The following is a 26,565-nucleotide window of genomic DNA, read 5'->3' as shown; positions in this document are numbered from 1 at the left end:
AGCATTGGGAAACTGCTAGGATAGGGAAATGAAAAACAGGAAGAAAATATTAGATCTTTCAGAAGTGCAGAATCACAAGTTTTTGTTCTAGAAGTTATTTATCAGTATATTATATACTCTGCCTGCAGAAGAAAATAGAGGCTTCAAAGCTGTATGAATGCTTGAGCCATGGATCAAGGCATGTGGATTGGTTCTGTGAGTAAATTGTTATATTTTAACATCAAAATATTCTAAATATATGTCAGTGGAATTTATTTGTGTATGTTAATCCAGGGGATAGTTCTGTTTTTGAATATAGTAACACAGACTTTAAAAGTTTTTTGTAATGATGATAGCCTCTACCTCCAAATTAAATTTTCCTGTTGCAGTTGAATGAGAATTCTGTCAGTGTTACCTTCAATTAATTTAATTTAGGGTTTTTTTTTGAGATTTTATTTATTTATTTGACAGACAGAGATCACAAGTAGGCAGAGAGGCAGGTAGAGAGAGAGGGGGCGGCAGGCTCCCTGCTGAGCAGAGAGCCCAATGCAGGGCTCAATCCCATGACCCTGGGATCATGACCTGAGTGGAAGGGAGAGGCTTTAACCCACTGAGCCACCTAGGCACCCCAAATTTCTTTTATTTTTAATATTTAAGTTTATTTTAGGTATTCAGCTTAGAGTATTGATTGATATGGGCAATAATAGGAAACATTTTGGGTAACATTACTCTCAAAATTGTCTTCATACGTAGACATTACCTTTCATGCACCAGCTGTGGCATTGCCATATTAGTAGAGTTCTTTCTTATTCTCTAAACCAGTAGTTTCCAAGTAGCATTACCTCAGGAGCTGTTTAAGAGTTTTCATGGAATGGTGCCTAGGTGGCTAAGTCTGTTAAACATCTGATTCAGTTTGGGGTCAAGTCAGGATCTCAAGGTTGTGGGACTGATCCCTGTGTAAGGCTCCACACTCAGCGTGGAGTCTGCTTGAGACTCTCTCTCTCTCTCTCTCCCCCCGGCCCCTCCCCTCCACTTGCCCACACTCTGCCCCTCTTTGTCTCCTAAATAAATAAATAAATGAAATCTTTAAGGAAGAAAAGTGTTCATGGATTCCTACACCCAATTATTTGGATTCAGTAGGTCCAGAGTTGGCTAAGGATTCTGTATTTAATTCTGATGCATAGCACAGTTTGAGAACAACTGTTCTAAACTGATGTGGAGAGGAAATGCTGTCTGCTACAATGTATTGGTACTGCAATTCAATAAGAATGAAGTAGGGTCACAGTGTTACTTAACTGTAAGAACCCCATGAGAGTCAAGCACCCTGAGGCTTCTATAGTAGGGAATGCAAAATAGGATGATATAAACAGTAGCCACTTCATATATTTTGAACTTAAATAAATTATAAAAATCTGAAACTACAATTTTTTCATATATAAAAGCCACAAGAAAGTGGCGTCTAAACCGACACAGGTATAAAGGTGGTCATGATTGGAGTCAAGTACATTTGAGGCTATATATAAAGGCAGAGATGTTGGCTCAGCCTCTTACTTAAGGATAAGTATTTCCTAACATTTCACAGCACAGTTCTATAGAGTTTACTAGTGACCTTCTATTAATAATAGAGAAATGTCTATTTTTATTTTCAGGTTATACCATTATTTTTGAATGGAAAAAAAGTAGGGAATACTTTGGGGAATGGAAAAATAGTAGGGAGTACACCACATATCTTAAAGTAATCAAAACCTATAACTCCTTTATTTGACCACCACAGTAAATTCTAGAGGATATGTGGCAGTCATATGGTTCCTCTGATTAATTGTGTTTATTGATAAAGCTTCAAGATCATCCAACGATGAAGTATAGTAGCTGAGAGATTCCTTTCTATAGGCCGTAAAAAACAGGAATGTTCCAGGGACGCCTGGATGGCTCAGTTGGTTAAGCGGCTGCCTTTGGCTCAGGTCATGATCCCATCGTACTGGGATCGAGTCCCACATCGGGCTCCTTGTTCAGCGGGGAGCCTGCTTCTCCCTCTGCCTCTGCTGCCACTCGGCCTGCCTGTGCTCGCTCTCTCTCTCTCTGGCAAATAAATAAATAAAATCTTAAAAAAAAAAAAACAGGAATGTTCCACTCTCTCCTATCTATTCATGAATTAGTTCAACAAATATTGTAGTGCCTATTATGTTCCAGATACTAGGGCAGGTATAGATAATGGACGATAGTGACATAGATAATAGACAATATAAGTATATGATACACTGAAGATTAATATTTGCTTAGAAGAAAAAGAAAGGAAAAGTGAAATTGTTTTTGCTTTTTAAAAAAAGCCAACTTTAGGGAAGGGAAGTCTGGGATAAAAAGAGGCCTGGTTCAGTTACCATCATGGATGTTTAATCACTGCCTCTTGAATGAATGTGCAAAAAAACTGGTCTGTAAATTTAGTACATATAGAAAAGTAATACAACTTTTTTATATGTACTAAGAGAAAGTAATATAACTTTAGGTCTAGGACAAGAAAACTAATAGTTCCCTGTATTCTGCTCTGATTAGGTTCTTTGCAGAAGTATTGTGTTGAATTTGGGGAGACACTTTTTAAGAGAAGACATTCGGGATCATGACAAATGAAGAAACCATGTCAAATTGGAATCAGGACTGGGAATATTTAGCATGGAGACTCTTTGCAAGATTATGCAGATAAAAGCTGCCTTGTGAAAGAGAAAAGAAGAAATTTAGTCTGTATTGATTCAGCCAGACGAGTGGGTTGAAGTTATAAGAAACCATTTAGAGTCTATAAAAGGAAGATCTTTATCAGCAAAACTCTTCCATTAAATTTCCATGTTACTGGAGATGTAGGAGAAGCTACATGAGTCTATAGGTCTTTAAAATTTTGACAAGTAGTAAATGTAATAATTATTTTGGAATAAAAATCTCCATAATATGAGATATCCTTTAATCATGAATCATAATGAGTAAAACTTGATGTAAATATTAGATTTTTAATGGTGTATCTTTTGCTCAGCTTGTTGCATAGTACCTATCACAATTAAAAATTGCCCCAGAAAAATTATAAATTGTATCCCTAAAATTATATTTACAGAAAGATGAAGCCTGATGTAAGTACATATATAGTTATAATTCTAATAAGAAAAGGAAAGGTCCATTAGCTGATTGACAGTGGATAAGTAGTGTCTTGACTTAATTCCCTACCTCAGGGATTGTGAGATTAAATGAGTTTGTATGTGTAAAGCACTTATCCAGTGAGTGTCTGGCCCATGGAAGTATACATTAAATAGTGGTAATAGTTGTTATTTACAGTTTTTAACTACTTGGAGGCATTATTTAAGAAATTAATATTCTCATCTAGATGCGCTTGTAAAAATTTGTAATATCTGTGGTTCTGTTTTCCTTATATCACCAAGCATTTTACACTGCAGAACTCTGCGTGTGCCTCTCAAATCATAGCTAAATGTAGTAAGGCCTCATTTATGTAGCATTGTCCAGGGGAAAATGTTTGACATAAATGAAACACTTTCTGATTACTTCCTAAAATGTAAACTTTTAACCATTTCACCTTTTAAAAATGAGTGTATCAGGGTACCTGGGTGGCTCAGTGGTTTAAGCCTCTGCCTTCGGCTCAGGTCATGATCTCAGGGTCCTGGGATTGAGCCCCGCGTCAGGCTCTCAGCTCAGCAGGAAGCCTGCTTCCCCCCCGCCCCGCCTGCCCCTCTGCCTGCTTGTGATCTCTGTCTATCAAATAAATAAAATCTTAAAAAAAATTAAAAACGAGTGTATCACATACTTTCCTGTCTTTTGTGTTTAAACAAAACAAAGGCCCCTAAATATGATTTTAACTTTTTGAAAAGCTAGTGTTAGATGTATGATGTATAAATAGTTGTTTTCATGTATTTCATTTTGTTCTTTTCAGGGAGCTATCATTTTTTCTGTGGTAAAGCTTTTTATACACTCCGGACCACTTTCTAAATTTCTATATCTAATCTACTCCTGAATGTAGAAACCAGATATTCAGGCTTGCTAAGAATTACATGTTACAATGATTAAGATGGCTGGAATTTGCTTTAAAACAATTAACAGCTCCCCTCCCTTCTTAATTATTCAAGCTGGGTGATAGGCACTTAAGCATTTATTACTGTGTTCTAACTGCCCTTGTACATATTTGCAAATTTTCATAATAAAAAAGTTTTTTAAAACCACCATTAGGGAAAGGAATTGTATGGTAGCCATATGGAGGTCTATGTATATTTATTTCTTAATTTTTATCTTTATATAGATTCACAGGAAACTTAATAGTATTTATCTTTGGACAAAAGGGGAAGGGATATTCACTTTATTTTTTCTAATGGAGTTTTTTAAGACCCTTTTTACCTTCATGTATTGTTTATTGATCTCTCTCTTTTTTTTTTTTTTTTTAAGATTTTTTATTTATTTATCGGGGTGGGGGGGGAGAGACCGAGCACAGGTAGACAGAATGGCAGGCAGAGGCAGAGGGAGAAGCAGGCTCCCTGCTGAGCAAGGAGCCCGATGTGGGACTCGATCCCAGGACGCTGGGATCATGACCTGAGCCGAAGGCAGCTGCTTAACCAACTGAGCCACCCAGGCGTCCCTGATCTCTCTCTTTTTTAAAAAAAGTATTTATTTATTTATTTGAGAGAGAGAGAACATGAGTGAGAGGAGCAGGAGGAGAGGGAAAGAGAATCTCAAGCAGACTCCATGCTGAGAATGGAGCCTGACACCGGGCTCCACTCCATGACCCTGAGATCGTGACCTGAGCTGAAACCAAGAGCTGGATGCTTAACTGACTGCACCAACCAGGCAGCCCTTATGTTTAGTTATGTATTTGTGTATGTGTATATGTCTTGATGTGTATCTAGTCAGGAAGAGGGTTCACTTCTGTAAATTCTGTGAATTCACAGTCTGTAATTTGAAAATACTAATAGCATCTAACTTACAGGATCATGAAGCTGTGTACCTCTTATTTTAACACATTCTTACTTTATTTTAAATAGTTTAAATGGTAACACTGGGGTCTGTGTGAGGTGCTGAATGAGCAATAAGAGGAGCTCTGTAATGGTTTTTTTTAAACTTCTGAGAATTCTTTTTTAGTATCCAAATACGGACACAAGGGGTTACTAATTGATGTTTGTACTGTCCACTGTTTCCTCTCCTTTTGATGGTTTGCTTACTGCTTGTACGATAGCTAACTCTTCACCTTCTCTTATGCTTCCCTTTTCGTAAAGCCTTATACTACTTGTTTATGTCTTTCTTCCTTGATTTAAATATTCTGTCCTTCCTGTGTTTACTCTTATTGAATGAAACAGATAGATGCTGAACTGCACAGCATAAATTCAATTGTATATCACCAGTGATATACTGGATTCACAATTAAGCACCTCCTGAAGGTGAGAGTATGAATTATTTCCTCTTTGGGAGGCAATTTGACAAATGTATCATAACTTAAAATGTATATACTTTTTGTCATAACAGATTCTCTGCTGGGAATTTATCATAAAGTACAAAGATGTATGAAGAAACTGCATGGTGTTTGGATGGAAGAGAAAAAGGAGTTTGGGGTGGGAGGCAGACTATCGTAGTTCTTTTGAAATTCATCTTTTCTTTAGAAAAAAAGACAAAGAATTTAATCTTTTCCTTTACTACTTTTTATGTAAAAAAAAAAGCTTTCTTACTACCTGTGCATTATACAGGATCTACAGGCTTTTATTCCTAATGGATTTTCTGGATTATCTTTTTCCTCAGTGGTCAACAATGCTGACAGTAGGCTTCTTTATTGTTCAGCCTTTGTGTAGGATTTTGACAACCCTAAATTAATCATTTGATAATTGAGTCCCTTTCTGATAGTAGGAATTTTTATAATTTTATTGCATAAATGTGTGTATATGTATATCTATTGTATAGATTATTTATCCTTCCTGACCATATTCCAAATACACGTTTCTGTCCTTAACCCCAGCTCCGTGACCTGATGACTACCTGTTTTTCTCTCTGTGCTCAGGTACTTACATATGTGTTATATGTATGCATATAGCTCTACCCCTGACATAAGACCTACACATCCAAAGGGGTTTTTTTTATTGTGTTTTTTTGAAAAACCTGGTCATATAATACTCATTTGATTGCATTTTGGGTTTTTTTTTCTCAACAAATGTGCAAATCCACCACCAAGGTACCTAATAAAACTAATTTATTCTTTTTAATGATTGCATTGTGTTAATTGATCAGAGTAAATCGTAATGTATTCAGCCATTCCTATATTGATTGAAACATCTCTGTTTGTGAAGACTAAGAATTTAGAAAATAAGTGACAGTAAGCATCTTTGTACATATTAGGTATGATTTCTTTTATTTCTATATGCTAGATTACCAGGAATTGGACTACTAGGTTAAAGGTATATGTACTTTAAATTTTATACATGGTGCTAGATTCCTTTGAAAAGGATAGAATAATTCACTTAGATAATGAAATAAAACAGTACCCTTTTGAGAAGGTATTAATCAGTCTTTTACATTTTTGCTAAAGTGATAATCTCATTGTTAAACCACATAATTATTATTTTGCTTTTAGTAAGTTTGAGTATTTTTTATAAACTTGACAACTTGAGTCTGCTCTCTTTCTACATGTCAAATATTTTTTCTGGTTTAATTTCTGAGTTTGTTTATGCTTTTTTTCACTTATTATGTCTAGGAAACTAAACTTTTATGTCTCTTTTCAAGTTTCTCCTCTTTGTTAAGATTGTTTAGAATACTTGTCATCTTATAAATTATGTTGTAGAATGTATTGCTATGGTTTATTTCTTTTGTTTGTCCTTCTTTAAACTGCCTAGAGTTTATTTTTTAAATAAAGAATGTAAGAGGGGCACCTGTGTGGCTCAGTGGGTTAAAAAAGCGTTTGGCACGGGTCGTGATCTCAGGGTCCTGGGATTGAGCCCCACATCGGGCTTTCTGCTCAGCGGGCAGCCTGCTTCCTCCTCTCTCTCTCTCTCTCTGCCTGCCTCTCTGCCTACTTGTGATCTCTGTCTGTCAAATAAATAAATAAAATCTTAAAAAAAAATGTAAGATAAAGATCTGTGGTGTTTTTTTTGCTAGATGACAGCCAGTTTTGTGTTGATAATTTAAAAAAAAATTATCCTTTCCTGCAGAAATAGAATTTAACTTCTGACTTGTACATTTTTCATATGTGCTAGAATCTGTATTTAAGTTCTTTATTCTGTTCCTCTCATCTGTTTCTATTCCTAAGCCAATGCCATGTTGATTTGATTATTGTCTTTTTTTTCTTTTTAAGATTTTTACTTATTAATTTGACAGAGAAAGAGAAAGCACACAGGCAGGGGAGCTGCAGGCAGAGGGAGAGGGAGAAGCAGGCTCCCCGCTGAGGAGGGCTTGATCCCAGGATCCCGGGATCATGACCTGAGCCGAAGGCAGACGCTTAACCAACTGAGCCACCCAGGCGCCCCTTAATTAGTGTCTTTTGACTGTATTCTGAAACATGGTCAGTGAAGTCCACTTTTGGTTTTCTCTTTTTTCTGGGTAGTTCTTGGACTTTCTGCTTTATAACTTTAAGATCCTATAAAAATTAAAGAACAAATCTTTTGGGGTTATTTCTCTATACAGTCATTGGGGCAAAGTACTATGAATGAAATATTTTTCCCATTATTTTTGTAGGTATTTCTCTCTAAACTAGGGAAAATTATTTATTATTTATTTTAACTGTATTGTATTCTTGATAATTTATTTTTATTAATTTCAGTTTTCTTTTACTGGAATTGTCTGCATTTTCTAGGTATTCCATCAGGTCATTAGCAAAAAGTTATTTTTCTCTTTCATTCTGATATTTATGCTAGTTAATTCATTTTTGTATCTTAATTAGTTGCTATAATCTTCAAGTCAGTGTTTATTTTAAAGGAATTAGTGGACTTCCTATTATTTTTTTTTTTTTAAGATTTTATTTATTTATTTGAGAATGAGAGAGAGAGTGAGCGAGTATGAGCAGAGTAATGGGCAGAGGGAAAAGCAGGCTCTCCACTGAGCAGAGAGCCCTCTGTGGGACTTGATTCCGGAACTCTGGGATCTTGAGCTGAAGGCAGACACTTCAGTGAGTGAGCCACCCAGGCACACCTGGGCTTCCTGTTCTTTCTTTCTTTCTTTTTTTTTTTTTTTTAAATATTTTATTTATTTATTTGACAGAGAGAGAGGATCACAAGTAGACAGAGAAGCAGGCAGAGAGAGGAGGGAAGCAGGCTCCCTGCTGAGCAGAGAGCCCGATGCAGGGCCCGATCCAAGGACCCTGAGATCATGACCTGAGCCGAAGGCAGAGGCTTAACCCACTGAGCCACCCAGGCGTCCCTGGGCTTCCTGTTCTAACCCCTCATTTTATTAATTTGATTTATTGAATGAGTAATAACATTCATATGATTAAAATAATAAAAAAAGTTTCCTGTGTACACTTTCCTTCCTACCCTTTCTCTGATCTTCTCAGTTTCTACCCTGTACTCAAAGTAACCACTGTTGTTGGTTCTCTTCCGCAGTTCATCAGATTTCCATACAGAAGCAAGTTCTTAATATAGGTATATACATAAACACACGTATATGTACACTGTATGTATGTATTTATTGTGTCCATGCAACCTTAGTTTTATTTGAAATGGTTATAGTGTTTTGCTGCATATGGTACTTGCTACTGTTCTTTTTTCAAAAATGCTTATTTTTTTTCTATTTTTTCCCATAGAGCTTTTGTTAAAAATGGTTGCTGAATTTTATCAAATGCCTTTTCAGCATCAATTGATAAAATGATATGATTTTTTTTCTCCTGAATTTGTTGATGTCTTGGATTATGTTGATTATAAAGGGACCACTGTCATATTTCTGCAATAATTATAGTAGGATATTATTTTTCACATGTGGCTGGACTCTGTTGTCTACATTTTTTTTTTAAATTCAGAATTATACTTTTAAGTGAAATCGGTTTATGGGTATATTTTATGCACTAGTACCTTTATTAGATTTAGCTTTGTGTTGTTTTGACCTAAAAATGGCTTGGAACATTTTTTGTATTTTTCTATGGTTTGATATTAGTAGAAAAAAAAATTTTTTTTTAAAGATTAAGAATCTACAGAGAACCCAGCTTGTCTTGGTATCTTTTTCTATAGTAGGTTTTTAATTATCTTTAATTTATGGTGTTTGGTTCTACTCAAGAATTCATTTCTCTTGGGTTAATTTTGATATTTTCTATTTTACTGGGAAATCATCTTCTCTTTTAGGTTTTCAAATTCTGGCACGCAATTGCATTTGTGTGTGTGTTATTTTTTTTTATTTTTTTTTTTTTAGTTTTGTCTTGTTTTCTTAGTTATCTCCTATGCTTACGGTTTTCTCTTTTATTCTGAATCTTGTGAGTCTCTTTCCACACCTTGTTTAACCCACTCACTAGACTGAGTGATTATTTCATCATCATTCAAAGGGGTGCTTTTTAGATTTATTTATGTCCTCTATACTTTTTTATGTTAGGTTAATTTTAAATATCTCTTAGATTCTTCTTCCTAGTTTATTATTTTTTTTTAATTTTTAAAAAAGATTTTATTTATTTATTTGATAGAGAGAAAGACATAGGGAAAGAGGGAACACAAGCAGGGGAGGGGGAGAGGAAGAAGCAGGCTTCCTGCCAAGCAGGGAACCCAGTGCAGGGCTCCATCCTAGGGCCCTGGGATCATGACCTGAGCTGAAGGCAGCTGCTTAACTGACTGAATCACCCAGGTTCTCCCTTCCTAGTTTATTTTGATAAACAAACTAGTTTATCAAAATAACTAGTTTTTTCCTAGTTTAGTTTGATAAACTAGTTTATTTTGTTTCTTCTCTTATTTCTTTTTTACAGAGTGTTTTTCTCCCTTGCCTTTAAAAAAAATTAAAATTCTTAGAGCCATAAATTTACTTGTAAATATAAATTTTGCTGGATCACATGGGTTTTAATTATTTTTATTCTATTTTTTGTCATAGCTTATACATAAAGCATAATTTCCCTTTTGATTTCCTATTTGATCCAAATATTATCAAGTGTCATCTCACAGTTTTTACAGAAAGAAATTGTTGTAATTTTTTTTCTTAATTTTTGAGGTATATATCTCTGAAATAACTTAAAACTTTCATTATGACCATGTTTAGGATCAGTCATGGTGATAAACTTAGGAAAAAATACCTCTTTTTTGTTAGAGGATTATAAGGTATCTTTTAAAAATCATATTTATTAATAATATAATTAAATGTGTTATTTTCTTCTTTCCACCTATATTTATCTGTTCTAGAAGGTATGCTGAAATTACTCAGTATATTTGTATTTTTAAAAATAAATTTATTAAAGTTCTAATAAGTTTTACTTTATTGCCTGCTATGTTGTTTGGTATATACAGTTTTTTAACTCTTACAATTTAATCATAAACTGTGTATTTTATAATTGTATAACATTTTTCTTTATCCTGGTAAGTACTTTTGACCTTAAAATTAAACCTTGACTGATACATGTTTCTTTGCAGTAATCTGAAAACAAAATATTCTTTTCCCCCCAAAGATGCTAATTGCTTTCTCTGTTGGCTTCTTGACCTTGAAGAGATGAGACCTTTAGAATACTTTTATTTTCTGCCTCTCTTCCTTTTTCCCCTTATCCTCTTCTTCCTCATGAGATCTTGGAAGTATTTTTACTTCTGCCTACCTTCAACTCACCTGTTTGCAACTCTTTTACTTTGAATAGTTTAGAAATGTATTGAAATGTTTTTATGATACATTCTTTTGTTTCAAGAGTTTTTATCATATATGTTGTCTCTTCCTAGACATTTGGTTATTATTTAACTGTGTATTATATAATATAAACTGAAAGTTTCATTGGTTACAATATTACTCTTCTTTTTCATCTTCCCTGTTACCACATCTCTTTTTCTGGTTTGTTTTTTCTTAGTTAGAGCCCTTTCTTGGTTATGTTTCTTAACTGGGGTGCCTGAGAAAATGTACTCTGAATTTTTGCATATTTGCAGTTTTTTTCCATGTATCAAAATGTAAGCTTGGTTGGCACAGGATTCTTTTATCTCTGTCCTCTGTGAATGTTCCTTAACTCTATTTTTTAAATTATTTTTTTAAAGATTTGTTTATTTTAGAGAGAAAGAGCATGCATGCCAGGGGAGACAGCAGTAGTGGGTAAGGGAGAGAATCTCCAGCAGACTCCCCACAGGCACAGAGCCTGAGAGGTGGGGGGCTTGATTTCATGACCTTGAGATCACAACCTGAGCCTAAATCAAGAGTCAGACACTTACCAGACTACACTACCCAGGCACCCCTCTCTTTAAAGTACAAAAAATGAAGAGGCCAATGAGGAGCTGATTTTTTAACCTTTATAGGTTACTTGCTTTTTAGAGCTGGGTGCTTGCTTTTTTTTTTTTTTTAAGTTCCAATTTCTTTTATTTTTTTTAGGTCTTTTTTTTTTTTTTTAATAGTTGACACACAATATTCATTAGTTTCAGGTGTACAACATAGTGATTCAGCATCTCTAAATGTTACACTGCACTCACCACAAGTGTAGCTACCATCTCTCTCCACACAATGCTTTTGCAGTATCACTGACTATATCCCACATGCTGTACCATTTATTCCTATGACTTATTTATTCCATAACAGGGAGCCTGTATCTCCTACTTTTTTCTTTACCCATTTTATTCATCCCCCCACCTCCCTTCCCTCTGGCAACCATCAGTGTATTTTCTGTATTTATAGGTCTGATTCTGCTTTTTGTTTCTTTATTTTTTAGAGTCCATTTATGAGTGAAATCGTATGGTGTTTATCTTTCTCAATCTGATTAATGTCTGATCCTCAGGGTCCATCCTTGTGATCCCAGATCCCATTCTTCTTTATGGCTGAGTAATATTGCATTCAAATATATGCTACATCTTTATCCATTCATCTGTCAGTGGACGCTTAGGTTGCTTCCATATTTTGGCTATTGTAAGTAATGCTGCAATAAATATAGGGGTGCATACATATTTTCGGGTTTCTGTTTACATTTTCATTGGTATATACCCAGTTGTGGAATTACTGGATTATAAGGTATTTCTATTTTTAATTTTTTGAGAAACCTCAATATTGTTTTCCATAATGGCTTCACTATTTTACATTCTCACCAGCAACACAGGAAGGTTTCATTTTCTCCACAATACTTGTTATTTTCTTTTTTTTTTTTTTAATGCCTCCCCCCCCACCTTTTTAAGATGTATTTATTTATTTGACAGAGAGAGCACACATGTGTGGGGATGGGGGCTGCAGAGGAATAGGAAGTCTGATGCAGGGCTTGTTCTCAGGACCCTGAGATCATGACTTGAGTCGAAACCAAGAGATGCTTACCTAACTAAGCCACGCAGGCACCCCTGATAATGGCCTTTCTAATGGCTGTGATTTTTAATTTTTATTTAAAACTCATTTAAGTAAGTTTTATATTTATTAAACTCATTTTTGAAACAATTTTTTAAAAAAATCTGTCAATTAAAAAAAAAATGTGTCTCCTATGCAGTAAGGCTTTGTGACTTTGAGCCCGAGAGTAGAGAATTCATAGCACCACCTTACTTGCTTGCTCTTCTGTCCTTAGAATATTTTAGTTCTGTTGAATATTTAAGTCTTTTTATATCCATAATGTAAATAACATAAACTCAGTGATTTGCAGTTATACAAGTCTGTATCAGTGACTGAATCTCAGTTTCCTCACCTGTAAAATGAAGGTTTTGGTAATTTACTTCCTAGATTGTCTGATTCAGTTGTACCATAGTCCTCACATTTGCAGAATAAAGGCCAGGATTACTATGAAGCATTTATCAGTCTTCCACATATTGTGGAAGTCTTCCCTTTCTAGCCCATGTATTTCTCATGCACATATGTAAAAGGCTGGCCACGTTGGTATACTTAATCCCTAAACATACCTCATGGTCTCCTTTAACTGTTCCTTCTCCCTGGAATCTTTTCTTCCACTGATTCTCACCTTCCTTCACACCTTGGTTTGGTGGAAGTCTTATTCTGATCTTCAGATAACAGCTGAGATCTCACTTTAAGAAGTCTTCCCAGTTCTCTGTAGCCCAAATTAATCTCTAAATTGTTACTCTCATAAACCTTGTATTTTCAGTTTTATCACATTATGCATTTTATTATAGAGGTATGTGTGTGTAATTTTTATTTGACCTTCTTCTATAGTTTAATATGCTCCTACACTACTGGGACCATATCTTACTCTTATTATGAGTTTGCGCCTATATCAGGGCAAGTAGATATTTATATGTTTTAACTGAATTTGAGCAAGAATGAGAAATTTATATTGGCCAGAAGTCAGTTTTGTGGTTTAGTTTTGATATTTTCGGAATCAGCAACACTTTCAGTAGATTTTCCTTGTACATTTTATCTACCTTTTTTTAGGACAGGTATTTCTTAAGTCAGCAAGAAAATTAACTACAACAGGAACTTCATTAAAGCTACAATTTAGGATATGCAAATGTGAAAGGTTTCTAACTTTACCCTGTACATTTCGCATATATCATTAGTCACTGTTAGACACTTTGGTCTTGCTTAATATAATTCAGTGCTGAATGTGTATTTTAATGTGAGAGTTTTGACATCAACATTTTTAACTTTTGTGTAATTTATAATCTTAACTTGGAAATAATGGAAATTGTTGCTTCTATAGATTGTGGTTTGAAACTGCTAATAAGTTCAGTAAGTAATACATGATCTTCAGCTCCTAAGCTGTGAGTAGTAGATTTCATTTTTTTGTTAAAATCTATGTCTGAATTGAAAGGGGTCATAGGGTCTGAATGGTGAATAAAGTAGTAGAATACTAATCAGAAGACAGAAGTACTGGACTCACTCTATTATTAACTTACACTGTGCTCAGTAATCTAAAGTAACATGGACACTAATCTCCCTTTTAAATTGGTAATAATAGTCCCTGCTTCTTGATAGCCTGTGAAGTGCTTTCATCACCATTTAAAAAAAATGTTTTAACTTCTTGTAGCTCTTTGAAGTAGTTATTGATCATCCCTATTTTATAGATGCAGAAATTAGGACTTAGAGAAATTAAGTTACTTAAGATATTAAGTACACTATACTTGGAACTAGACCCCAGAATTTACCCCACAGTTAAGACTTTTAGCTGTAGTCATTTTGTGGTGGGTTTTTTTGCTTATAGGGTGCTGCATAAGTGCACTGTTAACTATTATCAAACAGTTTTCTCAAATGTCTCAGTAATATATACATTCCATCACATTTATATCTTTTTCCCTGGGTGATGTCTGATAACATTAAATATCAGGAGTGTGATTTTATTACTTTTTCCAAGTGAATAATTGTGAAAGCTATCAATATTTTTTAAATCAGGAGTGTGATTTTATTACTTTTTCCAAGTGAATAATTGTGAAAGCTATCAATATTTTTTTATTTTTTAAATTTTGCTTCAAGCCAAGATTTCATCTTAAAAGTACAAGGTAATTTTAAAAACATGGCTAGCTGATGTTGACTGTTAATATCTTTTAGTTATATAATTAAAATTTTTAATCAACATTTGATTAATGAATATTTCTGAATTTTTCTGTCTTTATTCTACAGAATGGTTAATAAAGCTGATCATCTCTAGGAAGGATATTGGTTCACCTCATGTAAAGTATGCTCAGTTCCTTTCCAGTGGTGTAAGTATCTCGTCCATTTCTTAATTTTTATCTTCCCAATTGTTTTTAATACAGTGAAGAAATCATTATGATTACAATGCAAAAAATGACAGCAGGGATTCATAGAGTAGAAAGAATTTTTTCATAATCACAGTGGAAAGGAACAAATTTTCAAATCTATGAACTTTCTCTTTTACCATTTTTTTTCAACTTTGATGTCTGACATTCAGTTCTAACATAAAACTATTAATTATGTCAAACTTCTTATTAATAGGTTAGAAACTTACAGCATAGGGACACCTGGGTGGCTCAGATGGTTAAGCATCTGCTTTCAGCTGAGGTCATGATCCCAGGGTCCTGGGATGGAGCCCAATTGAGCCCCAGTCAGGCTCTCCACTCAGTGGGGAGTCTGCTTCTCTCTCTGCTTGCCCATCCCCCATCTCTGCTCATGCTCACTCTCTTTCTTTCTCAAATAGAATAAATAAAATCTTTAAAGAAAGAAGAAGCTTCTAAAAAAAAAAAAAGAAAGAAAGAAAGAAAAGAAAAAAGAAGCTTACAGAATAGATGGCTAGCTACTGTTAGATTCCTTGTGACAGGCAGAATATTAGAAGCATGTTACCCTAACCCTGCCTTTGTGTGCAAACTCCTAAGCACCTTGGCCATTTTCCTTTACCTCCTGGAGATAATAATGTAGTTAAGCCTATTAGCTAATGTCATTGGTAGCCTTTCTTTGGAATCAGGCAAAAAATACAAATGGAGATGGTGGTATTATGTTGAGAGTTTTTGTGCTAGGATATGAACTGTAACCACTAGTTCATATTAAATAGGCCCCTGAATAAAAGTATTCCGGGAATTTCAGATATTAGAGAAGATAAAGTATCTATTAGCTCATTAAGTGCATCTTTAGAGTCTAATGCAGAGTGCCTTTAGCATAAGTATTTTCTGAAATTTGGTGCTATGTTTCAATTAAATTCCTTCCATTTTGTTTGACAGTTCTATAATCTAGTAAGTAGATGTTAACATAGATTTTCTTTATTATTTGGGTTTTTAGTTAAAGTCTTTTTCTCTCTCAAAAAAAAAAATTTTTTTTTTCCTCTCTCACTGACTAGCATATATCAGAAAGTCTCTGGAATTAGGCCCAGGTGATGTGAACTGTAGCCTGAGTTTCTACTAAATAGCTATATCCTTGGGAAATGGCAAGGCACTGCATGCTTTGGGCCTTAGTTTCCCTTTTTTTTTTTTTAATGATGCACTTGCTAATGGCTGTTTTTAATGGCCATTAGAATGTAAGCGTCATGAGGCCAGGAGTTTTTGCCTGATCTGTCCCTTTTTGCCAAGTACATGGTCTGACACATAGGGTATATTCAGTAAATGTTAGTTGAATGAATGACTTTTTCTCTAAATGGCGTCCAGTTTTCTGATTGCACACCTACTTTAAATTTCTCTCTATAAACTTGCAAATTTTGACTTGGATTTTTTTTTTCCTGAACATGTGTAAGGTGGCTACAAGAAGAAAATTTCAGTCTTTATCAGTGTTAATTTAAAAATAACTGTTATAAAGTGTGATTGGCACATTGGAATATAATCTCATTTTTCTCAGTCTTTTTATTATGAAAAGAACATCTTATATTATCATTTGTAGTTATAACCCCTATTCTTTTGTTTTAATCAGTTCTCCTATTGGCTTGAATTACAGAATCATCTTATCATACTGTTGAGCTCAGTCCCCAGTAAATCTTCATTTCTTACTTATTCTCACTTCTTATCATTTTTAAGCTTTAAGACTCCCACTCCTTTGATGGTAATAATAATTGTGAAAGAGGTTAATGTGCTATAAATAGTAAGAAGAGCCCGAGTACATCTTTAGTTGATGAATATTATGATTAACTCTAGAATGCGTTAAATCATCATGCAGTAAATACCAAATATGTGAAACAAAACTAACTTACGAGTAGGTCATATGTTGCCTAGTCATTCTAGATAAAAAGATAGCAAAGAGAATCAAGCTGAAGAAAATGCTAAACGCAGTTATTTTAATAAGATCTTAGTAACTATTAATGCTTTACAAGTAAGGTAGTAATGTCATTTTTGCACAGGTAATTTCAAGATTAATTATATGTAAATGCTTTAACCTTCTTTGCTCTATATGGTTGTAAAATTTAGTTTAAGTAAGTGTTCTGGACCAGATGCCGATCTAAGAAGGGTTTAGGTACAAATCCAAGTAGGGATAAAATTGATTATAAAATAGGTTTACGGGGCACCTGGGTGGCTCAGTGGGTTAAGCCGCTGGCTTCGGCTTAGGTCATGATCTCAGGGTCCTGGGATCGAGTCCTGCATCGGGCTCTCTGCTCAGCAGGGAGCCTGCTTCCTCCTCTCTCTCTCTCTGCCTGCCTCTCTGCCTACTTGTGATCTCTCTCTGTCAAATAAATAAAATCTTTTAAAAAAATAAAAAATAAAAAATAAAATAAAAATAAAATAAAATAAAATAGGTTTACTACTATGGTCCGATAGTATGGTCTTTTGGAATATCAGTTTATGAACTGAGCCATAATTCCTGAATTTAATTGTTCTTTTATGCTTTAAACATTGGCTGTGTTACTGCAGTGTCAAAATTCTTCTCACATCATTTTCAATTATTGTTGGCCTGAGTCTGCATTCAGATTAGTGATTTAAAGTGAAAGACGTTCTTTATCCTGTGAACAGTTCTTGTGCTATATAAGAAAATTAATTCGGTTTTTACATGTTATCTTTTTCTGTTATAAAAGAATTGCTGGTATCATGGACTTAGATGACCTTTGTATGTCATTTACTGCCATAATTTCAGGATTACATGCTTAAACTAGGTAAGTTATGAGAAACAAAGTGTAGAAATGAGAGGCTGTACCTTTGTTTATGTTAATACACATGGAGATACTATTCTTGATATCCAAGAAAACTTCTAATCTTGGCATTTTCTGAGTGAAATATAGTACATTCAACATCGTATGCATGATTTGATCCTGGTCATTATGGCTACTCTGTAGTGATCATACATTCCATCTTAGCAATTGTAGATCTTTTTACATTAGATACATCTTTGTACTAGGGACCTCTCTTGGTGCAAGGCACAAATATCCAATTTAAACAAGTGTAGCATAAGGGGAAATTTATGCTCTTACATAACATAGCAAGAAGGACAAAGATGTGGCAGGGACTCAGGAATTATTAGAACAGAGTATGAACACTGCAGAGCTTTCTCCTTTATTTGTTTTTGCTTCCTCCTTTGTTCTGCATTTCCTACCACGTCTGCTTTATTCTCCTAAAAAGTCACTTCTTTCAGGTGGTGAGGAACCTGTCAGACTAATATCTTTCTGCAACTGAGCATGGTTATAGTGACTATCCATTTTCCTCCTGATCTAACCTAAATATTTTAAGGAGGGCAAGGCTTGGCTTCTTTGTGTACCCATCTTTTTGGCCAGAAGGTGGGATATTACTAGTGGCAATACCAAGAACATGTAGTTGGAAACAGTGAGACACTCTTAGGCAGAAAAAATAATACATATGTTCTGTTATCTCCTTTTAGGGCTTTTGAAATAAAAGTGTTTCCCATGGTGAATCTGAAATGACATAAAATACCAACTTGTTCCAGATACTGTGGAATCATTAGTTTTGATAGTTATAATACAAGCTTAGGATGGTACTTTTCAATAACAGGTTAAATTCATATAAAATTTATTTTAGTTTTATGCTATCAGAGTGCTGCTCCGTACAGAAAAAGGTTTAAGGAATTATATACAGGTACTACCTGCTCTGATATAATTGGACAGGAAAATAAATAGGAAAAAAATCAGCTTTGATTTTTTTTGTCCATATGATAGAAACAATTTATGAAGTCTCATTTAAACTAAGGTTAGTTTATGAAGTATTTTGAAAGCATTAAGACTGAAGTTAGCAAAGGACAGATCTACTTTATTCACAATGGCAAAGAATAACATTTAGAAACCTCAACTTAATAAGTCAGTAAATTCAGGGGTAAATTATTTCAGTTACTAAAGGGATTGGGCAATTACATGTATTTATTTTTTAATTTTTTAAAAGATTTTAAAAATTTATTTATTTGAGAGAGTGTGTGTGTCACAAGCAGGGGGAGGGGCAGAGAGAGAGAGAGAGGGGACAAGCAGACTAACCCCTGAGCAGGGAGCCCACTGTGGGGCTTGATCCTGGAACCCTGGGATCATGTGCTATCAGAGTGCTGCTCCGTAGTGCTTTGCCTCCGACGTCAAGGTACCCTTGTTTTTTAATTTCTAATATTAATTCCAGTATAGTTAACATACAGTGTTGTATTGGTTTCATATATACAATATAGTGATTCACCAATTCTATATGCTACTTAGTGCTCATCATGCTGTGTGCTCTTAATCCCCTTCCATCTATTTCACCCATCCCTTACCCACCTCCCCTCTGGCAGTTTATTCTCTATAGTCGAGTCTGTTTTTTTGTTCGTCTCTTTTGTTCTTTGTGCATTTGTTTTGTTCCTTAAATTCCACGTGAGTGAAATTATGGTATTTTTCTTTCTCTGACTTTTTTCACTTAGTGTTATACTCTAGTTCTATAGATGTGGTTACAAATGGCAAGATTTCATTATTTTAATCACTAATATTCCTCTTTCTCTCTCTCTCTCTCTCTCTCTCTCTCTATATATATATATATATATATATATATATATATACCACATCTTCTTTATCTACTCATCTAACAGTGGATGCTTGGGCTTCTTCCATAATTTGACTATTGTAAATAATGCTGCAGTAAACATAGGGCTACATCTATCTTTTGGAATTAGTGTTTTCATTTTCTTTGGGTAAATACCCAGTAGTGGAATTACTGAATTATAGGGTAGTTCTATTTTTAATTTTTTGAGGAACCTCCATACTATTTTCCACTGTGGCTGTACCAGTTTGCATTCTCACCAATAGTGCACACAGATTCCTTTTTCTCCACATCCTCACCAATACTTCTTGTTTCTTGTATTTTTGATGTTAGCCATTCTGATAGGTGTGAAGTGACATCTCATTATAGTTTTGGTTTGCATTTCCATGGTGATGAGTGATGTGTCTGTTGGCCATCTGTATGTCTTCTTTAGAAAAATGTATGTTCAGGTCCTCTGCCCATGTTTAAATTGGATTATTTGGGGGTTTTGTTATTAAATTATGTAAATTATTTATCTCTTTTGGATACTGACCCTTTATAGGGTATATCATTTGCAAATCTCTTCTCCCATTTAGTAGGTTATCTTTTAGTTTTGTTTCTTTTGCTGTGCAGAAGCTTTTTATTATGATGTAGTCCCAATTTTTTATTTTTGCTTTTGTTTCCTCTAACTTAGGAGATATATCCAGAAAGATGTTGTTACGGCCAATGTCAGAGACACTACTGTCTGTGCTCTCTTTCATGACTTTTATGGTTTCAGGTCTCACATTTAGGTCCTTAATCCATTTTGAGTTTACTTTTGTGTCTGGTGTAAGAAAGTGGTCCAGTTTCACTCTTTTGCATGTAAAGTTGTTCAGTTTTCCCAACACCATTTGTTGAAGCAATTTTTTTCCTATTGCATATTCTTGTCTCTTTTGTCAAAGATTAATTGACCACATAATCATGGGTTTATTTCTGGGCTTTTTATTCTGCTCTGTTGATCTCTTGTTTATTTCTGTGCCAGTACTGTACTGTTTTGATTACTGGTGATTTGTAGTGTATCTTGAAGTCTGGGGTTAAAATACTTCTAGTTTGGTTCTTCTTTTTCAAGATTGTTTTGGCTATTTGAGTCTTTCATGGTTCCACACAAATTTTAGGATTATTTGTTTCTAGTTTTGTGAAAAATGCTGTCACTGTTTTATTAGGGATTGCATTAAATCTGTAGAATGCTTTGGGCAGTAAGGACATTTTAACAGTGTTGGTTCTCACAGTCCATGAGCATGTAATATGTTTCCATTTGTTTTTGTCATTTAGCATCTGCTTTTAAAGAGAAGTTCCTAGGATTTGGATTTAGTATATTACTAAGCACTGATAGAGCAGACAAATGGCTAAAGATTGTCTCTTATAAGCCCCTTGGAAAATGTTCACATAGCTTTTACAACAAACTTTATTTAAGCCTAATATACCTTCTGAAAAACGTACAAATCAGTAGTCAGTGCTTGGTGGATGTTCACAATGAATATACCAGTGTAATATAACTAACTAACATAGAACACGGAACATTACCAGCACTGCATAGCATTTTAATAATAGATCATTTATGTTAAGCCAGGTGTATTCTTCTTTTGAAATGGGTCAGGAGAAAAAAATAAATGAGTTACTCTGGGTGCAGTTTTCTCTTCTCTCCCAACTAGATGACATATTAGGGAGGGGGATGTATTAAGCTAACAAGTAGTAAAGTATAATTGTAATGGGCAAAGAATTTAAAGATTTATTTATTAGTTTGAGTTAGAGTACAAGTTCATGTGCTGTGAGAGGGGCAGAGGGAGAGAATCTTCAAGCAGACTCGTTGAACCTGGAGACTGACATGGGACTTAACCCCACAACCCATGAGATCATGACCTGAGCCAAAACCAAGAGTCAGATGTTTAACTGACTGAGCCATCCAGGTGCCCCATAGCCAAAACATTTAGAATAGCTAATGACTGGAAACAGTCCATGTGTCTAAAATAGGATGAATAAACAAATATGTAGTATATTCCTATAATGAAGTAGTACTCAGTAATAAAATGGAACAAACTACAAATACACACAACATCGGAAGTGAATCTCAAAAACTTTATACTGAGTGAAAAGAGTACATAGGAATTCCCTTTATATAAATTTTTAGAACAGGGAAGACTAATCTGTGGTGGGAAAAATCTGAGCAGGGCTCCTTGTGAGAGAAGGGGCCAAGGATTAACTGGGAACAGGACACTTCTTGGGATGGAAGTAATATTCTGTATCTTCACAGGCATTTTCACAAGTTATATATATATTTCTTTTTTACAGCATGTACTTCTCAAAACTCATAGAATGGTAAACATAAGATTTGTGTATTTTCTTTTATGTAAATTTTACCTCAAAAGAAAAAACCTACAAATACTGAGTTCTAGTTAATAAAATGCATGTGGAAGTGTTTAGGAGGGAGTATACAGATGTCTGTACCTGATTTTAAAATGCATAAAAATAAGATGAATATAGGTATGGATACATAAGGGAAGGGGTAGTTAACATTATAAAGCAAGTAAAATGTTAACAGTAAAATATAGTATGTGACTGTTGACTGCAAATTTCTTTTAGTTTTTGTGTATGTTTAATGTTTTTCATTATAAAATGTTGGAGGGAAAAAACCCAGGCAATCAAGAAAGAATGTAAAAATCATGAAAATAGGACTTATATCATGGATAGCTTGTCACAGTGAGTATTAGAAGAAAGGAGAAGATGTGACCTCTGACCACAAATGGCTTGCAACATGTTATTTGTGGTCCGCAAAATGTGTTTGTTTTTATTTTTAATTATCCTGTCTCTACAACTGGAGATTTCACATAAAAATTCTAGATTTTTGCCTGCTCATTGTTAGAAGGATTTGAAAGGCAACACAATCAGTGGAATAGAATAGACAATCCAAAGATAGATAGAGATTTGTGTGAAAATTATGCATATGAGAAATGTTGTATTTCAGATTAGAGGAGAAGAGATGTATTACTCAGTAAAGCCACCTATGCAATTTTTGGAAAAATTTAAAGCCCAAATCCTTTCACACTCATTAAGTAAATATAAATTCCAGATGGAGCAAAGATTTAAATTTTAAAATCCTATTTCTAGGACCTCGAGTCCATCAGTAGAGTGATTTTATCCAAGTGGTTTTAACTGGAGACTTAAAAGAGTTAAATAGCCTATATCCCAAATCATAGGATTCCAGTAAGTCCCGCTATATGTTGGAAAACAGAATAATATATGCTTTTGTAGTCTGTAAGATCTAGGTTTAAATCTTTTTTCTACTCTAAATCAGATTTTTTGCAAGGTATAGAACCACTCAGACTTCGTTTCCTCAATGATTCAGTCAACTAATATGTGTTTTAAAAGTCTGCCATAGGGAGTTGTGAGGATCAGATGAAATTATATTCTATGAAACTCTTGCCCAATGCCTGCCTAGAAGTGAATGTTCAGTAAATTTGTAGTATAGAGGGATGAAGAAACAGACTTTGAACAGCTGTGGGGAACTGACCCAGAACTGGTGTTTACATGTAAAGGATGAGAAAATTCCTTCCATTAGCAAACATTTATTAAGAACTTACTGTATGCCATGCATCCTTTTGGCATTTGAACTATAAAAATAAAAATTAAAAAAAAAAATCTTAAATTAGGAAAGTCAGGTTTTATAAGAAAGGAATTTAAGTAGTGAGAATTTTTAAATTTGATAATTTACTTAAAATTAATATTGCTATAACGCTGACATTTTCTGGCATGCTAGTTTCTTGTGTTAGTTAAAGGAAACATGATGTGGAAGGAATTTCCCGAGAAAAATGAATAGTTTGGCTACAACCATGAAAGATCCATTTCTCAGGATAACTATTAAGAGAGATTGCATTACAGAGATGAGATACTAAATGAAATTGCTAAGTGGTGGTTGAAATGGTACTTAGTTAAGATTTTTTTATGTACCTTCTTTTCCATTTAAATAATTTTGCTGGTTATTAGTATTTGCCTGGGCTTACCTTACCAAGTCATTTGTTTACACTAAATGAAGATAACAGACTTCTTAGGTTAGTTTTGCTGATATTTAGTAAAACAAGATAATATAAACTGCTTTTGCAACAACTTTTCATTAATGGTACTCTACTGTAGAGTAATGAATTTGAGATGGAAAAGCCACCTATGAGTAATCACAATTAGGCTAGGATTAAAAGTGTATGTATCTAATCTGCTGTTTTGGGATTATTGCCATAACTGAAATTTTGGTTCAGATATTTACCAAATTGAGGAAAGTATAAATTTTATGCCATATGCAATTGGGTTTTGGGGCACCTGGGTGGCTCAGTGGGTTAAGCCTCTGCCTTTGGCTCAGGTCATGATCTCAGGGTCCTGGGATTGAGCCCCACATCAGGCTCTCCGCTCAGCAGGGAGCCTGCTTCCACCTCTCTCTCTGCCTGCCTCTCTGCCCACTTGTGATCGCACTCTCTCTCTCTCTGTCAAATAAATAAATAAAATACTAAAAAAAAAAAAAAATAAATTGTTTTATGTTACACCTAATGTCCGTCTGCTAATAAACTCAGTAACTATACCAGTTTGTCATGACAAAAACATTTTAGCATGGAGTGATAATAACTGTTACTATAATAATGTGTTAATCATTTTCAGTAAAGAAATTGATGTCGAAATATTTTGCATCTTCCCCTCAGCATTCTCTATAATGATATGTTCTTTGATATATGCTGTAAATAAAAGGGTTTTTTTGTTGTTTTTTTTTTTTTAGTTTGCTGGAAACCATGTCTCACTATACAGATGAACCCAGATTTACCATAGAGCAGATAGATCTGCTTCAACGCCTTCGGCGTACTGGAATGACTAAACATGAAATTCTGCATGCCTTGGAAACTTTGGACCGTCTTGATCAAGAGCATAGTGACAAGTTTGGAAGAAGGTCCAGCTATGGAGGAAGTTCTTATGGGAATAGTACCAACAATGTTCCAGCATCTTCTTCCACAGCTACAGCTTCCACACAGACCCAGCATTCTGGAATGTCCCCATCTCCTAGCAACAGTTATGATACCTCCCCACAGCCTTGCACTACCAATCAAAATGGGAGGGAGAATAATGAGCGATTATCCACATCCAATGGAAAAATGTCACCCACTCGATACCATGCAAACAGCATGGGTCAGAGGTCATACAGTTTTGAAGCCTCAGAAGAGGACCTAGATGTAGATGATAAAGTGGAGGAATTAATGAGGTTAGTTCTTTTGCTTACTCAGAGTCCCCCAAATGTGTTTGTTCTTAGATTGGTTTTGAGTAATATACTGTATTTCAGCTACTTACCCATAAGAACTATGATTTCCTCCTCCTCCTGCTGGAGGTGAAAGAAAATATTTTCAAGTTTTATGATTTTAATTCAAATTTTCTCTACCATAGCCCTTTCTCTTTGCTGCCTGATAAGCCTTTTCCATTCTGTTTATCAAAGCAGAAGTTAACCTTCTCTTTATAGTACTAATTGCTAACATCTGAATTGCTAACACATTCCAGTCCTTCGAGTTTTGAGAGAAAAGATGATTTTACCATGATATAGAATGTGTACAGTTTTTCACTCTAACATACCACAATAAAGTAATTATGAGCACCTATTATATAAAAAGTTGTGTTCTTCGGAAGAAAAATAAACATGGTTTCTATCCCTAAGAAGCTAAAGTTCTAATTTAATAGATACCACATATATATATGTATGTATATACATACATACATGTATATACATACATACATGTATATATATACACACATACACAGAGTTCTAATATATGCCATATATACACACACACACACATACATATGTATGTATATATATTATGTATTACAAGGTAAATGTTTTAAACACTGAGGAAAGAAGTCCACTTCTTCTAGGTAATTAGGAGAGGCTTCACACTGGACCTGGAACACTGTGAGGCCAGTAAGTGTGTGTTTTATTTGAATGTTGTGTTTCCAGGATCTAGAATTGTCTTTGGCACATGGTAAGGGTTTAATATGTTAAGTGAATGGATGAATTTGAGCTAAATCTAAAAGGGTAGCTTTTGTTTTGAAATATAGGAACTTTATTTAAAGTTAAAGGAATAGTAAAAGGTAGAGAAGGCAAGGCATGTTCAGTTTTATAAAGGTTGCATGAGCTCTAGACTATGGTAATAAGAATATTATTTTAGGATGCAGTACAGGTTTGGGAAGATTTGCGTTCCACACAAGTAGTTTATGTTTAATTTGTTTGGAATTAAGGATTTTTTACAGGTCTGTAGGAATAGACATCATAAAAGTATTGTTTTCAATAGATTATCACTACTGTAGTAGGAGGAAAGCCTGCAGATAGATTAGTTACAGTAGATAAAGAAGTTGTAGCACAAATTTGTCAAAATAAAGTCAAAACCTGTAGTGTTGAGTTATAGTTCTTCCTAAGGCTTTTAAGACTGAAGACGGTATGATGGTGACTTAATGTTGCATATGGAAGATCCATTCTCTAGTACCACAGTGGTAAACTCTTTTAAATAAACTGTCCCGAATTTATTTTTAGGGTAGCACTGCCTTGTGTGGAATTGTGAACTAAATGGACTCTTCCATCTAGATTACAATGTAATTCCTGTAATGAATGGTTTTATAGAGCAGCCATAGAACCCTGTTATTTAAACTTTTAAAACTTAAAGTGTAAGAGATTAATTTGGTTTTGAATTCATTTTCACTTGTTAAAACAGCTGGCCAAAGTTAACATGAATTTAACATGTGTATCATTGTCATGATTGAAAGGGAGAACCATTACGTCAAGTAGAAGTTACTTAAGTCATTGAAATATAACAAGATTAGCTTTTAATTATCCTGAGTAGAGAGGATATCAATATAAAATTTATATTGTTGCTGTCATTGGTCAGTTTTAATAAGCTTTTAACATAACAATTAATTCCCAAACGTGTATTAGACTACCACAAAATTTACGGAAACTTTCTTGTTAACAAAAGGCTCTGAATATTGGCCAGGGTCTAAAACTTGACTACAAGGGTCTAAAAACTCAACTGTTCGCTCTTATATTGGCGTAATGTTATAATACAACTGTGTTCTCAAAATAGAAAACCTATTTAGCAGTGACTAGGATTTGTAGTTAAATCCCACAATTAACACACATTCAAGTTTTATCATTAAAAAT

General features: G+C 34.4%; 1 protein-coding gene across 9 annotated transcripts in view; it reads left to right on the top strand.

The window, feature by feature from the left end:
* Positions 1–26,565, top strand: part of HMBOX1 (homeobox containing 1) — a 189,804-nt gene that overhangs the window by 61,389 nt on the left and 101,850 nt on the right. For all 9 annotated transcript variants that reach the window (XM_032332292.1, XM_032332289.1, XM_032332291.1 and 6 more), the window contains exons 2-3: positions 14,626–14,705; positions 24,148–24,624. In XM_032332292.1, coding sequence (XP_032188183.1) covers positions 14,683–14,705; positions 24,148–24,624 — 500 coding nt within the window. In that variant the 5' untranslated portion in view covers positions 14,626–14,682. The remainder of the gene's footprint in view (positions 1–14,625; positions 14,706–24,147; positions 24,625–26,565) is intronic.

The sequence above is a fragment of the Mustela erminea genome, chromosome 2 (assembly GCF_009829155.1).
Source record: "Mustela erminea isolate mMusErm1 chromosome 2, mMusErm1.Pri, whole genome shotgun sequence".
Taxonomy (NCBI): domain Eukaryota; kingdom Metazoa; phylum Chordata; class Mammalia; order Carnivora; family Mustelidae; genus Mustela; species Mustela erminea.
This window is presented reverse-complemented; position numbering and strand designations above follow the sequence as displayed.